Source organism: Pituophis catenifer, unplaced genomic scaffold (assembly GCF_029215685.1).
Source record: "Pituophis catenifer annectens isolate HBS135680 unplaced genomic scaffold, rPitCat1.0.hap2 SCAF_1, whole genome shotgun sequence".
Taxonomy (NCBI): Eukaryota; Metazoa; Chordata; class Lepidosauria; order Squamata; family Colubridae; genus Pituophis; species Pituophis catenifer.
This window is the reverse complement of record NW_027256881.1, coordinates 161,818,380-161,833,818: the sequence shown is the minus strand read 5'-3', so window position 1 is coordinate 161,833,818 and position 15,439 is coordinate 161,818,380. Positions and strand designations below refer to the sequence as shown.

Below are 15,439 nucleotides of genomic sequence, written 5' to 3'. Positions count from 1 at the left end.
CATCTTGGGCTTGCAAATCACAAGTTTTTTTACAACTAAGTTACAGTAATACAAGCTGTGTAATTTGTCAATGGTCAACTCTATGGAATATTATACAAGTTCATGCTGTTAGGGAGGTATGTAAAAGAGAGTGTTTCAGGAGGGAATCTTGTAGTCAGATGTGGGTCCTGCACAAATGTGGGTCTGCGAAAGAGCCTTGGTACTACAGTGGTTTAAAGCACCCTGTTATTAACACAGCTGCCTGCAATTTACTGCTGGTTCGAATCTCTCCAAGGCTCAAGGTTGACTCAGCCTTCCATCCTTTCTAAGGTAGGTTAAATGAGGACCCAGTTTGTGGGGGCAATAAGCTGACTTTGTATAAATATACAAAAGTATGAAGGCTATTGCTTAACGCACTGTAAGCCGCCCTGAGTCTCCGGAGAAGGGCGGCATATAAATCAAATTAAAAAAAAAAAAATAGAAAGTTCACTTTGGGCATTATTTACATGGTGGTTGCATTGAGATTACAGTGGTCAGGCTTAGCAGATAGACTAGGCAGGACATATAGCCTGGTATGTTAATTCTACTTCATTGTAAAGCTACATTAGGAGAGTCTTGTGAGTCTAAAAGGACAGTCCTCTCACCATCACTTTTACAGCCTCATAACCTGGGAGGCTGCTCTTCCTGAGTCTCTTGTTCCGTGCTTACTGTGCCCTGTGGGCTGTGCTCACTCTTATTTGACCTTTGCTAGGTAGCATTACTTTGCCCAGTCTCCCAAAGTAATTCCACACACCATTACAACAGTAGAGGTCTTTGCGAACAACTTTAATCAGGACCAACAACTCGGCCTCTAAGTGAATTCATTAAGTGAGAAATCGCATGGCTACAACTGTTCTTTCTAGCTGGAAAGAGACTACAGGCAGTCCACTCATTCTGTAATGATTATGACTGGTCCTCAAAGTTCTGGCTGTCCCAAAATCTTCATAATCGTGATCACAGTCTGGCCACTTGTCAAGTGGCTCATCCGATGGTTGCAGCATCTCATGTTTGCATTTTGCAACCTTACCTCCCAGCTTTCCACAATGGAGAAGCCAGTGGGGAAAGTTGCAAGTTGCTCAGTTAAGTCTACTCACTTGCACACACTCCCCCAGCCCCTCTGCATTCAGCTCTGCCACTTGCACACCCTTCCAAATCCTTGATGCATTCATGCAGCATATTCCCACCCCCACCCACCCCTTAATTCCCCTCTCTTACCCAGCAAGAGCCACTTACCTTCCTGGTTGCAGAGTGCCTGCGACTTGCAACTTCCTGCTGGCTTCCCTGCTTACTTTGTTGAAAGCTGGCAGGAAGTTACAAGGAGGTGTTTGCTTAATGATTCTTCATTTAACAACAGCAATAGGGACTGCAGGGATTGCCATCGCTAAGCAATGCAGTTATGTGGCATGCTTTACAAATGAACTTAATAATGGAACTCAATTGCCATCATAACTCTAGGACTACCTATAGTTTGCTTTTGTTTGCTTTCAAGAGCTTAGTGTCTTCTGCAGATGGAAAGCTATGTGATCATAGTGGCAGCCCCAGAATGGGAGTCATAGGTAAACTATAAAAATGGCTTGCAGTATTCCTTTGAAAATTCCTCTTGTTTCTCCAATGGGGGAAATTATTTTTTTCAGCATTGTCATAACTTTGAATAGTCGCTGATTGAATAGTCCATAAGGATGACCTGTATAAAATGTGTACAAAAGCTAATGATCATGCTTCAAAGCAGGACTTGAGAGGTAGGCAGCTAGAGATGGGTTATAAATCATCCATCGTCGGGGAAAAAGCAAAGCTTAATGCATTTCAACAGGATTATGATTTATTAGAAGAAAAAAATTCCTAAGATCTGTGCTGTGCTGGATCCAGGGGATTTTATTAAGGACAAGGGTGACCAACTAAGTCTGACAATTAAGAGGAGTAGGGAAGGAAAATCTAAAACATTCTCCCCAGAATCAATAGGCAGTAAAATGTTAGACAGTGGCTTTGCATATTTTAACATATTTATAATGATGATTAATACTACTATGATGTAGCTGAAGGAGAAAAAAAAATATGTTTCTTTGCTTTTTAAAAAAGTACTTTTTTAAATGTGTTTGCAGTCTGATAATGAATTATCAGAATTATCAACAAAGTTGTCAGCTAGCTTGGTTAGGAATCTGTTCAATCTCCCACTTGCTGCAGTTTGTCTCCCAGTTGATATCAGGGTAGTTAAAGTCTCCCATTACTACTGTGGTATGTTTCCTACATACGTTTGTTAATTTTTTAGCAAAGAGTTCATCTGTTTGGTTGGGTGACCTGTAGTATAGGCCTATATAGCAATGTCATTCTTTTTTCCTTTTGTTGTTTATTGGAATGATGATAAATAACTCAGTAAGAGGGACAAAGTAGAACAGTGAGGGCTAACCTTTTTGCCATCACATGCCAAAAGTGGGAGGAGCATGGGGGGGTGTCACGCACGCACGTGTCCACACCCATAATTCAATGCGCCCCACCCCCCCGCACATGCGTGCGCGACCGCCCACTCTCCCTTCCTGCTTTTGGCATGTGATGGCACGGTGGGCCTGGTAGGCCTATTTTGTACCCTCCCCAGGTTCCAGAGGCTTTCTTGGAGCCTGGGGAGGGCGAAAACGTCCTTCCCCGCCCCTCTGGAGGCCAGAAACAGCCCGTTTCCCAACTTCTAGTGGGCCTGGAAGGCCCAAAAATTAGCTGGCCGGCACGCGCATGTGCACTGGAGCTGAGCTAGGACAACACTTGCGTGCCCACAGATATGGCTCTGCATGCCACCTGTGGCAAGTGTGCCATAGGTTCACCATCACGGATCTAGAATATTGGTTTCAAGTCAAATAATAAAGTGTTAAAGTAATAATCTATAGTAGCACCATTATTTTTGGTACATAATCTTGTACAATTATGGCTGGTATATTTTAAAAAAATGAAGTTGAAAAAAGATCCTGAAATGAGCAGCTCAGAGATAGGAGCTGATGAAATTCCATTAGAAATGGTAATTTTTTTTCTACCAATAAGTCAGAAAAAATTACATAACATTTATACAATTCCATATTAATGAAAGATTGTATGCATGTAAAAAACTGAATGCTAATAAATTAAATATAGTGACTGGAAGTTGAAAAAAATCCCACAAGAAAAATAAAAACTAATTTTGTATATTGTATTTTTAACAAGAATACATGTCCATGGTCAATTCCAATTTCAAGACAATTTTATTGTAGTACACTGCAGCAAAAGCAAAAGGGCAGACATCCGTGGCATCTGTCTTCAGCTCCTTAAACTCAATGTTTTTTGCCCTGAAGGATCACAATTCACCTATGGAAGGCAACCATGCAAACTTAGGAAATGATGTAGCTGCTTAATTTTTTCAGACAAGACATAACTAAAATATCACTAGTGTAGTTCATATGTAGTGAATTTCATCAACTGTGATGAACACTACAGTACATAAAATGGTGACTAAACAACCCACAACTTTTTTGCTCATTGTTTCAGAAATATTTCCTTATCTAAACAGAGAAATAGAATGATCACAGCCAGGCAAAAAAGCAGTGGGAGCAGGAGCAACTTCTGACATCCTGCTGATTTCGCCATTGACTTTCCTTGTAGGAAACAGAAATCCATTTTAGAATTTCTAGTTCCTAGGCATAAGTATACACCACAGCCTCTTTGCTGTTCTGAAAGGCTAAAGATAGACTCATGATTAGAAAGTGAACAGCATCCCCTAAAATTAACTACGAACATCTTAGAAACATGTAAGAGCTGAAACAATTTATCATTGAATTCTTGAAAATAACTATTCCAAGGTGCGATTAAATGGAAAATTAATGTAATTGCACTTGTTAACTGGATGGAAGCCCCGGAAACTATAGAAATTTGCATATACCTGTTAACTAATAAATCCCTAAGACCACATTTAGCATGGCATAGAATATTAATTGTTAGCTAAACTGGTTTTCAACAAAGCATCAAATCAGTTTGTTTTTATTTTATACCTATTAATGCTTTAGATTTATCACCCAGGTAACAACTGTATTGTCATTGTAACAAAGAATGCCCTGTGATTTAATCTGCTAAGTATATTATTGTATTTATTTCCTTCACTTTGTTTTTACATTTTGCTTGTTGTTGACCACATAAATATTGATTTATTTGTACTCTTTTGAAGGGTTTTTATGAAAAAAATCATCCCTAAATTTGTTGTAAACCCTATTTAGGTTTTATTTACCGTGTTTCCCTGGAAATAAGACCCTGTCTTATATTTTTTTGAACCCTGAAATAAGCACTTGGCCTTATTGCCATGCGCTCAAAAGCCCGATTGGGCTTATTATCAGGGGATGTCTTATTTTGGGGGAAACAGGATACTTCCTCTGTTACTGTAATAAACAATTTGTGCTTCCGTGAAAGAGTGTCTAATGAACCCTTTTATAAATAAAATTTGTGGGAAATTGATTAGAGAAATCTCTTACACTGTACCTCAATATATTTGGCTTCCATTAATTTTTTTTCTTTTAACAACAAAGTAGATTACAACAATATTTTTCTTTTACAATAAAGTAGATAATTCAGAGGTCTGAGCCTCTCTTAATGAGCTTTATGGTTGAGTGAAATGTTAATCTTCATCTCAATTAGTTATTAATATCCTTAATCAAAATAATATATTGCTCCCTAAAGTAGCTAGGAAAAGGATTGTACACAAATGCAGAGTGTGCACCAAGATGAGTCTGTATGCTGTAGCACTATATTGTAGTCCAACTGTTGAAATACACATTGCCAAATTATTATTTTTTATATTTAATAATGTATCCTTTTGCCAAATCAATTTAAATTCAGAATAAAAGTTGAATCATTGAATCTGAATTGAACTTCCAAGTCAAATCTTTGCCTTAATGGATAACAAATAGCTACCCGGTTCAAGAAACAAAGATATGGTCTGTAGTATTGTTTAAATAGCCTAAAATGCAATCACTATTGCTATATTATGAAATTCCAGTTCTGAATTTTAAAAGCATGATTATTTACTTTTGAGACCAGCAAAATGTATAGAATTGTGATTTTTGTAGAGTAACAAGAATAAGATTATTTGGGTTTGGAAAGTAATCAAGAAAAGATCCAGAAATTCAGCAAATAAACAGATTTTTAAACAACGCCACAGTCATGAGGTGTCTGGACTGTGGGCAGAAGTATAGATTAAGGTTGAATTTTCCATGACACTTTTTTTTCGTGTCTTCAAGTCAGTGTTGAGTCTTTTTTTTTTATTGAAAAAGTTTTCAAATACAAATTTCCCCCCCCCATTTTTCTCCCCCCCCTCCTCCCTAATCCCCCCTCACCACCCATCCGCCCGTGACTTCTTCACAACAAAAACCTAATTCATAACAGATTATATAATATTTTGCCATCCCCTTACTCCCTCCTCTAAATAATGACCCTTACTTACTAATAATATTATTAATATTATTACTTCCCCCTTTTACCATACGTTTCAAAATATCATTCTACTATAACATTGCATAATAACTTCTAATTTAACATAATAATATTATTATTACTCCCAATTTAACAGTAATCTGCCCTTTTTCTCCTCCCCCATACTTATATCTGTATATTAATACAACATTTCATAACAACCTTCCACTTTAAAACTATATAATAAGTCCTGCTTTAACATTTAATCTTTTGTGTATATTAATATAACATTTCAAAGCAGCCTTCCCCATAAATCCTAATTTAGCATTTATTCAGCTCCATCCATTTGCTCCACTCCCATAAATATATCACTTAAGCATCCCTTTTCTTAAACTAAACAATCAATAAACTAATTTATCTCCACCCACATTCCTACAAAATTGCCATACACAACAATTCTTAATATCTTTAATCTACTGCCCACCCTACTAAAAAAAATATTCCGTTATATAAAAAAATCAATAACTTTAAGTTTATAATCCATATAATATCTTCTTTGATGTCTTTCCACTAGATTGTTGAGTACATCATCCATATTAGGGTAACATAGCATCCTAGTTGCAACAGATTGTTCAAAATCCTCAGTTATCATCTGCCCCCATCAGTAATAAATCTCCTCATATATATATAAAAAAGGAAAACAACCACCCGAGTGACATTATAATTATATTCCATATAATATCTGTAATTGTGGTTTTCTTCAGGATTCTTAATTCCCATCATCATAATGGGTAACAACCAGATCTTCTGCGTGCCCCAGCGTAGCTCTCTTGCCTTATAGCTCAACATAAATATAATACATTTATCAATAAAAAGAAATCCAAAATAGATAATTCCAATCCAATCAATTTAAGGTTCTTTTCACATCCCAAAATTACGGCATTGCAGAAGTCTGTCACTCTCCTCAGGATAATGTTAACCAATACTTCGCCTCAACTGTCTTTTCATATATTCATTTTTTTTAAAAAAAAAAAAACTGGCTTCACTGTTGCTTAATTTAGAAATTTTTATTTTTGTGAGACCTATTCCTTTTTTTCTTTTCCTTTTGTGGGTTTGATCTCCATCCTAATTTCCTTTCTGCAAGTTGTATATCGACTGATCGATTTTCATTCTGCTTTATGACTTGATCTTGTTGGTTTTGCTTTTGTAACTCATATTTCTTTTCTATCAATTGTATATCAGCTAATTGATTTCCATGCTTGTCTGTGACTTGATGAATCATGATCACGTTAGAATCCGATGCCACTTCTCTTTTATTTGTAGATAATCCAGCTGAGGTGTCTAAAGAATCCGAAGGCAATTTGTCTACAGAAGCCTCTATAATTCGATGTTTTCCCTTTATTTCCAATTCCTTCTGCTTATCCTGTATTGTGCATAAAGATGTTGAATTCATTTTCAAAATTTTTTGATAAAATTCTTCCGCTTTTTCAACAGTATTTAATTGATATCTTTCTCCTTGATATCTCAATATAATACCAACTGGAGCATCCCACCTGAATAGAATATTTCTTTTTTTAAGTTCAGTCACCAGAAAACCAAATTTCTTTCTTTCCAATAACATCTTGAGCGGGAGCTCTTTGTATATCCAAATCTTTCTTCCAAACCATTGCAAAGTAGAGTTGTAAGAATTTTGCACAATATTATTTCTTATCTCCTTATCTGTAAAATAAATCACCACATCTCTAGGCAATTGCCTTTGCTTTGCAGTCCAGGAATTTATTCTATAAACTCTATCGATCCTACAAAATACTTCCTCAGGTTGAACCTTTAAAATCCCAGCCAGAATTTCAGAAGATATTTTCCTTAAATCATCTCTGTTATTTTCCTGCAGTCCTCTCAGTCTAATCGCGTATTCAGTGAAATTATATTGCATCATTAAAACTTCTCTTTCAATCCGTTGTTGTAAATTTTCTGCATTACAAGTCTTTTGATCAGCCTCCATTTTAGGTTTTTCTTCTAAGCTATTATCTTGAATATTTGTCAAGTCATTTTCAATTTTTTGTATTCTATTGTCCAAATTGTCCTCAATTTCTTCCATTTTAAACTCTAATAAATTAATATTTGCATCCAACTGGATCATAAATTCTGTAAAACCATTAGCCATTTTTATAATCTTTCGTTCCAAAATATCAAACTTTGATTGCACCAATTCTTTAATTTCCTGCTTAAATTTTTCAAAGTTCTGATTCACAATCTCATCCCTTCTTACAATCTCCTCCAAGAGAAATTCTATTATGTTAAAATCAGGTTTCTGAGACTGGAGATTTAGAACTTGTTCATGTAGTTTGTTAATGGGGGAATCCCCCCCCACTGCTTGTTTGTCCGGCTTTATAAGTCTCAATGCCATATTTCCGCCCAAACTTTTTTAGAAAAGAAAAGCAGAGAAAAAAAAAAAAGCTTCTTTCCAACCAAGATCAATATCAAATCTCCAGGAAAAAAAAAACACAAAAGTGAAGTTTTATCTTCAATTGTAGCCAAGAGTATTTATTCCGCTACTTTGTAGTAATAGAAAACGGAAGGACTTTCCCTTTCAGCCCCTTCTCAAGCCTCGGCAGTCGCCATTTTTAAAAATTCTTTTTTCCTTCTTCCCTTCTTGAATAACTTTTATAAAATAAATGAAATACTTGCGATTCAGGATCACAGGTCCAACTCACGTCCTCTTTAATTAATCTGTTAAATTTGTAGGCTTGTTCTTGTCGCCTAGCTCTGCATAAGCAGAGGTCTCCCAAAGCCCGGAGCGGCGGCTAGGGAAATGGGGAGTCTCATCTGCTCCGTCCCCAAAAGTAAAAAAAAAACTTTTGGGGCTACGCAGAGAGCTCTACCTGCCCTAGCCGGCTCTATCTCCATTTCCTTGTGGAAACGGAGTTTTAATGGATAACAAATAGCTACCAGGTTCAAGAAACAAAGATATGGTCTGTAGTATTGTTTAAATAGCCTAAAATGCAATCACTATTGCTATATTATGAAATTCCAGTTCTGAATTTTAAAAGCATGATTATTTACTTTTGAGACCAGCAAAATGTATAGAATTGTGATTTTTGTAGAGTAACAAGAATAAGATTATTTGGGTTTGGAAAGTAATCAAGAAAAGATCCAGAAATTCAGCAAATAAACAGATTTTTAAACAACGCCACAGTCATGAGGTGTCTGGACTGTGGGCAGAAGTATAGATTAAGGTTGAATTTTCCATGACACTTTTTTTTCGTGTCTTCAAGTCAGTGTTGAGTCTTGATGCCTACCTAGACAAGTCCCTGCAGTTTTCCTGGCAAGATTTCAGAACTAGTTTGCCATTGCCTTCTTCCTAGAGCTGAGAGAGGGTGACTGCCCAAGGCCACCCAGCTGATTTTGTGCCTAAGGCAGAACTTTGTTCTAACTATCTCCCAGTTTCTAGCTTTTACCCTTAACAATTACATCAAGGCTACACCAAAATGACTATCTTTTTTTTTCAGGGGGGAAATAAACATTGTAGACTGGCAAATCTCCACAACTTCCTGAAATACCAGTCGTGAGGTTTCTGCTGTCTTTTTAAACAGTTTAGTTACAAAGTGCCCAGGAGACCAATGCTGTAAACAATGCAATGTGTACATATGTTGTTTTTGTTGCTGGGCAATCCTATGCTTGTGAAATTCTATTGTAAGTATAAGCAGAAATTGATTTAGGGGTGAGGGTTTTTTTGCATAAATTTGTATAATATTGGGATATATCTACTGCCAACTCAATTTTCCTGTGAAGAAGAGGATGAGTAATCAAGATGTAATTGTTTTAAATGTGGGTGGTCTTAAATTTACCACAAGGCCTTCTACACTACGAAGGTTCCCTGAGTCAAGATTGGCAAGAATGTTGAATGGCAATGATCCTGAATTTAAGTTGCTAAATGGCCAGTATTTTGTGGACCGTGATGGAGTTCTGTTCAGCTATATTTTGGATATCTTAAGAACGCTCCAGCTTGCCCTACCTAGTGACTTCGCAGACTACAAGAGATTGCAGAGAGAAGCTGACTTCTATGAACTTTATTCTGTGGCTGATCTCCTACATCAGGAAAATTTGCTGAAACCCAAACCAGAGATCTTAGAAATACGATTCTTGCTCCAGGAAATGCAGGGCTTTTTCCGCATATTTGGTTCCTGCAGCATTACTATTGATGAGCTGGCTGACCGGATCACAATCTTTGCAGAAAATTTTGTAGGAATGAACTGGAAAAGTCATCGTGTCCCTTCTCAGCAGTCACTGTCTCCCCTTTCTTTGGAGAGGCCTTCTCATCATGATCTTGTCTTCCAGTGTGGCATCACTTACGGCGATCAATCTGTTGCAAGGTATTTTTGAAACTATTTCTGTATGTCACCATAGAAATATTTTATAGATTCTTGGTTCTCAATGGAACAAGTAGAGTTACGTAGAAGTACCGTATTTTTTGGAGTATAAGACGCACTTGAGTATAAGATGCAGCTTAGTTTTTGGGGAGGAAAATAGGAAAAAAAATATCTGCCTACCAGGTATTCATTTGGCTAGCGTCCTTAGTCTGGTCAGCTTCAGCACATTAGTTTGCTGGTTTTTATCCCTTGCTTGGGGATTAAAAAAAAGCTTCTAAAGCACAATTGACCTTTGGAGAGAGAAACAATGAGAAAAGCAGACAATCCATGGAGATCGCTTCACTTGGTAACGCCTCGTTAGGGCTGAAAAAAAGCTTCGAAAAAGCTACACACCCAAATTTTCAGCCTCTTTTAGGAGAGAAAAAAGTGTGTCTTGTCTATGGAGATTCTCAGTTATCCAGGTCATGGTTGTCCCAAAGGTGCTTTTTCAAGAGGCAACTGGAGTTTCTGGTTTTTCTTTGAAAATGTTTTGCTTCTTATCCAAGGAGCTTCTTCAGCTCCTTCCATTCCCCACCATCCTGTCAGAGCTAAAGAAGCTTCTTGGATGAGAAGCAAAACATCTTCAAAGAAAAACCAGAAAGTCTAGTTGTCTCTTGAAAAAGTACCTTTGGGACATTACATGGAAGTAGTTATTACAAGTACCTGGACTTAAAACTAGTTGTTGTTAACTTAGATACTGCTCTGGGTGAAATGGGTGAAAGCTGGGCTACCACCCTTATATTACAAACTTCACTTCATGAACATAAGAGAGAATACAGTACTGTATAACATGATGGTAGAAAATGATGAAGAGCTTGAAAAGAGTTATTATTTACATTGAAGAATATAATATAAACCAACAAAATTACCCATCCCACAGTAGGTTAAAATTAGCAAGTTGAATAGACTTCTTTAAATATAATTAATTTTTTCATATCTCCTGATATCATTATGAAACCCTAACGCCAGCTGGGAAAAAATTCAAAACCAAGGATACGTTACTGAGAATACCTTTGTTCTCAGAATCGGAAACAAAAATGATGTCAGAAGAGTGCAGAGTTTATTGCCAATCGCATTGGACAAAAAGGCATTCCCAGCTACAGTAGTTCTAAGTAATTATGGGCTGTATATTTTACCTATTACCATCAAGAATTATATCAAGTGAAGAATTGTGCATATTATGGAATGCAGTGATTTATTTCTTTCCGAAAAGCTACTGCATTGTATAGCTGAAAATAGCTCCAAGTAAAACAAAATGGTACTATAGTCTTGAAAAGACAGAATCATGAATGACAGCGACTATTACATATATACATATTTCGTTGTATGGCTATACTGTGTATATGCGTACAATGACAATAAAGTGATGATGATGATGATGATGAATGAAATGGTTAACCTCTTACTGAAAGGAATCAAGCATAACCTGCGATTCCAGCTGAGTCAGTGGATTCAAGAAGCATATTTGCAAGATGGAGGGAAAGGAACATGTTCTATAGTGAAAATCTAAGCAATTTTTTAAAATATCTTCTGTGAATTTCTAAAGCTTGGAAATTTCCAAATCCTTACTTTAAATGACAAGTAATTACTAATGAATTCTGAGGGTAAATAGGAATTCAGGGAATAGAAAACATGTTGAAAGATATATAATGGAATTTTACCTAGGCTGTAAAAATCATTTTCAAATCAAGTAAACTTAGAGGTACCATAAATCAAACCAAAATTTGCACCTACCTGAAGTTTTCCAAAAGTAGAAGAGGTCTTCTAATATGATACTGGAACTTAAGGCCCAGGACAAATGTTTTGTTATCAGCTCTTATTCTCCTTTACAACTGAGAAGATAGCAACTCATTCCCAAGAGATAAATTATTTGCTTTTCAAGTGCCCCTAATGCCACATCACAGAGAAGCCTTACCTCTGTTTGTGAAGTCAGTGTAACAGTGGAAGAATCAGCATACTTCTAGAGATAGAGAAAAGGGGCAAAAAGTTTCTGATAACTCAGTCTTAAAGGTGATCCTTGTTAGGAGCAGGAGGAGAAGAAAGAGTATGAACTTAATCCTAGATGAGAAAAAGAAGTTTTGCACATGTTTGTGAGTGAGAGAATTCATTTCCATCATTTTTTTCCTATTTCAAAAATATGCAAAATGTTTCTGTATGGTCATGGTCATGTTGACTGTGTCGTGAAATTAAGCACATTAGCCAATTTTCTTTACTTCTCTAATAACACTGATATAAAAGTAAACCAAGATTCTTATATTTCTATGAACAAATTTGATATTAGCACACAGCTATCACTGTTTTGCCCTTCCACTCATATGAGCAGGTAAACAAATCAATAAATTTGCTTAGCATTCTGAGTAGCATCTACAAAACAACTTAATAAACCAACTACTTGCCAGATTAACTTTAAAGAAGTTATTCTTTCAGTAAGAATGTGAAAGAAAAAAAGAAATTTTGTCATATATAAAAAGGTTGTCCTGTAGATAGATAATATGGCAAAAAGGAATTATATAGGTCTGCCACAGCAGAATTTATCAAAAGCTGCATTCGTATGGGAAGTATGACAGGCAATGGTGAGGCAAACAGTGCATAGGGTTGCAGCCAAAAGTAATAATAATAATAACAGGGTGGATAAAAATCAATGATTTTTTTAAAAAATCAAATTTTTTTTATTTAAATCGGATTTTTTTGATTTTTATCAAATTTATTTTAATAAAATGCTTTGGGAGTAAAAATCTATCTAAAGATAGTTTTCTATTTAAGATACATTAATAATTTAGTTTAATCAGCATGAAATGGACCTTAGTTATGTAGCATGAGGCTGTATATTCTGCAATATTGGGACTGTTGGTGAGTCAACAGCAGGTCAGAGGAGCCGCTGCCAGAAAAGAGATGTCAGCTGCTCTTTAAAAATTATGATTTAAATCAAGTTGATTTAAATCAAGCCTTTTTACTAGTGATTTAAATCAATTTAAATCAACTTGATTTAAATCAAATCCACCCTGAATAATAATAATAATAATAATAATAATAATAATAATAATAATAATACTTTTATTTCTATACCGCCCTTCTCCCGAAGGACTCAGGGCGGTGTACAGCCTATTAAAAACACAAAAATATACAGACATCAATTAAAAGGGCCTGGTGGCTCAGCAGACTGATAGCATTGTGATTAACACCAGCTGTCTGCAATTACTGTAAGTTCGAATCTCACCAGGCTCAAGGTTGACTCAGCCTTCCATCCTTTCTAAGGTAGGTAAATTGAGGACCCAGTTTGTGGGGGAAATAAGCTGACTTTGTATAAATATACAAAAGTACGAAGGCTATTGCTTAATGCATTGTAAGCCGCCCCGAGTCTCCGGAGAAGGGCGGCATATAAATCAAATTTTTTAAAAAAAAGTAAAAGTAAATGGGAATGTTATCTCTCCTAAGCAGGCTCTAGAGGAGGACATATGACTTACCAAAGATATGTGTTTTGAATGAGGCTTTCAAAATTAGGAGCTGGAGACATTAGGTTTGCAAATTCCCCATCTCTGATGGATAAAATGCCGTTAGATCCATTGTTATTTCTTTTTGACTATATTATAATCTAAATAATTGCGATCATAAACAGTAATATCCTTCAAGGTCCCTGTGGCTAGAGGTTTTAAAGCAAGATATTAGAACTTTGCCTGTTCTAAAACACTTGCTAAAGTAAATAATGGGTTTTGTACATATTATCCAATTAAGAGAAATAATATACAAATGTAAATCAAGTTGGTTCTGCTTTCTAAGATAAATATATTGTTCAGCTATTCAAATTGTTAGGCTTTTCTAAACTGATTTCTTTATGAAAATATACAGAAAAGCAATAGCAAACCCCAGGACCATTTCAAATGGAAAATTAAACTAGTGAGCCTTCAATTTCAACTATAAAATTTTCGCAAAGTGTCAGTGATTATAATATAAAACATTTTATGGTAGAACCTCTGGCACTTGCTTTTCAGAAGCCCAGCAAAATCCTGCACCTTTTACAATCTCCCAAAAAACTTTTATTAGGTCAGGCCATCGAAGTTAACTTGTCTTTTAGTGCACTTGTCTTCTGTCAATCTTTAAAAATAAAGTCTACTTCAGTTTAGCTTGAACTCATGGCATATATTATTTTGGCGATATAGATCTGGCAATCTGCAAATCCCCCACCCCCAAATTTCCAGACTAGGTTAGAAACTTGGGATTTCTTAGAGGTCTGATAAAAAGAATCTCATCTTGCTTAATTTTTCAGTACTAGCCAAGGTTGAAAAATAGCACTGTTTAAAAGTTTAATAAAAAAGTAAGTGCATTGAAAATGCTCAATACATTAATACTAACATATTTATCTCTTTTCCTTTGACAGATATGTTTCTATAAAACCTGATAAGAGGAAGCTGTTTAATGGAGCTAATGTTCTTGGATTACTGATTGATATTTTACTCAAAGATGGATTTCGTTTACTAAGTTCTAGGACCGTTTCAGCTGAGGAAAAAATTGAATGTTATTGTTTTGAAAGAATGAGATCACCCGAGATTTTTACCATCAATATCACAGAAACAAAAAGAGCTACTACTATGCAATATCAAAACAAATCCAGATGAACAGGACCAAATGATACAATTTTTAAACAAAGATTGTATGAAGTATAAAGTATAAAGTTGTATGTCATCCTGTCTCTTCTTGGGGATGTTGATGGCCATATAAATGTGATAAATAAATAAGCAATTTTAATTGAAAAAGAGCAAAATTCTTGTTTGCAGCTTAGAATTTTTTTTAGATTTTTGTTATTGAAATGACAACTAGGGTAAAATTAGGGATAAATTATCATTGTCCCCAGCTCCAGCCATTACAGCTAATGGTTTAGGATAATCAGAATTATTATTAAGACCTGGATGTTCACAGGTTATTCAGTTCTGTTGTAAAGAATTCAATCAATTCCCTTATTCTTCATGTCTCAACTTATTTTTCCAACAGTCATCATCATCTGTTGCTCATGGAAGCAGTCTCTGGCAAGATGTGGTGATATTGACTTTGGAGATTTATTGATATTGACATTTTTATTTATTATTCCCCCTCCACACAAGTATTTTCTGCTCTCTTTGGTTCTACTTAGAATATTGGCAATATTGTACTTCATTTTTTCAATGTAAGTACAGTAGTGTAAATGTAGTTCTTTTGTATTTATTACCTGCTATTAAACCTATGTAAAGATTTATGTAATAAGACATGCCATTTATAATTTCCATAGGGGATACATAGACACTGTAAAGTGTGTTAAAAATGACTAAGTGATACCTACACAAATTGACAAGAAATGAATGTGAATTATCTTACAAATTATATGAAAACAGTGGGAACCCATTAATTTGGTGCTTATCTATTTCTGGCTTACAGTGCCAGCCTCATTTGTTTACTCAGAATACATTCCATTCTCTGATTTAAAATGATATTCCATCTCTTATTTTTGATGACAGTGTGATAAAATACTTCCCTCAATTTAAAGTTCTTGTGGAAAGTATGAAGGCAAGCAGGGCAAAGTCAATCATGAAGGTTACTGGTAAGGCTACCAGAAATAGGTTGCAAAA

General features: G+C 35.6%; 1 protein-coding gene across 1 annotated transcript; it reads left to right on the top strand.

Moving 5' to 3' along the window:
- The first annotated feature begins 8,653 nt into the window (after positions 1 to 8,653).
- Positions 8,654 to 14,456, top strand: KCNRG (potassium channel regulator). Its single transcript, XM_070956734.1, has 2 exons — positions 8,654 to 9,806; positions 14,218 to 14,456. Exons 1-2 carry the CDS (start codon positions 9,232 to 9,234, stop codon positions 14,453 to 14,455), a joined length of 813 nt encoding a protein of 270 aa, XP_070812835.1. The 5' UTR covers positions 8,654 to 9,231; the 3' UTR covers position 14,456.
- Positions 14,457 to 15,439: the final 983 nt, after the last annotated feature.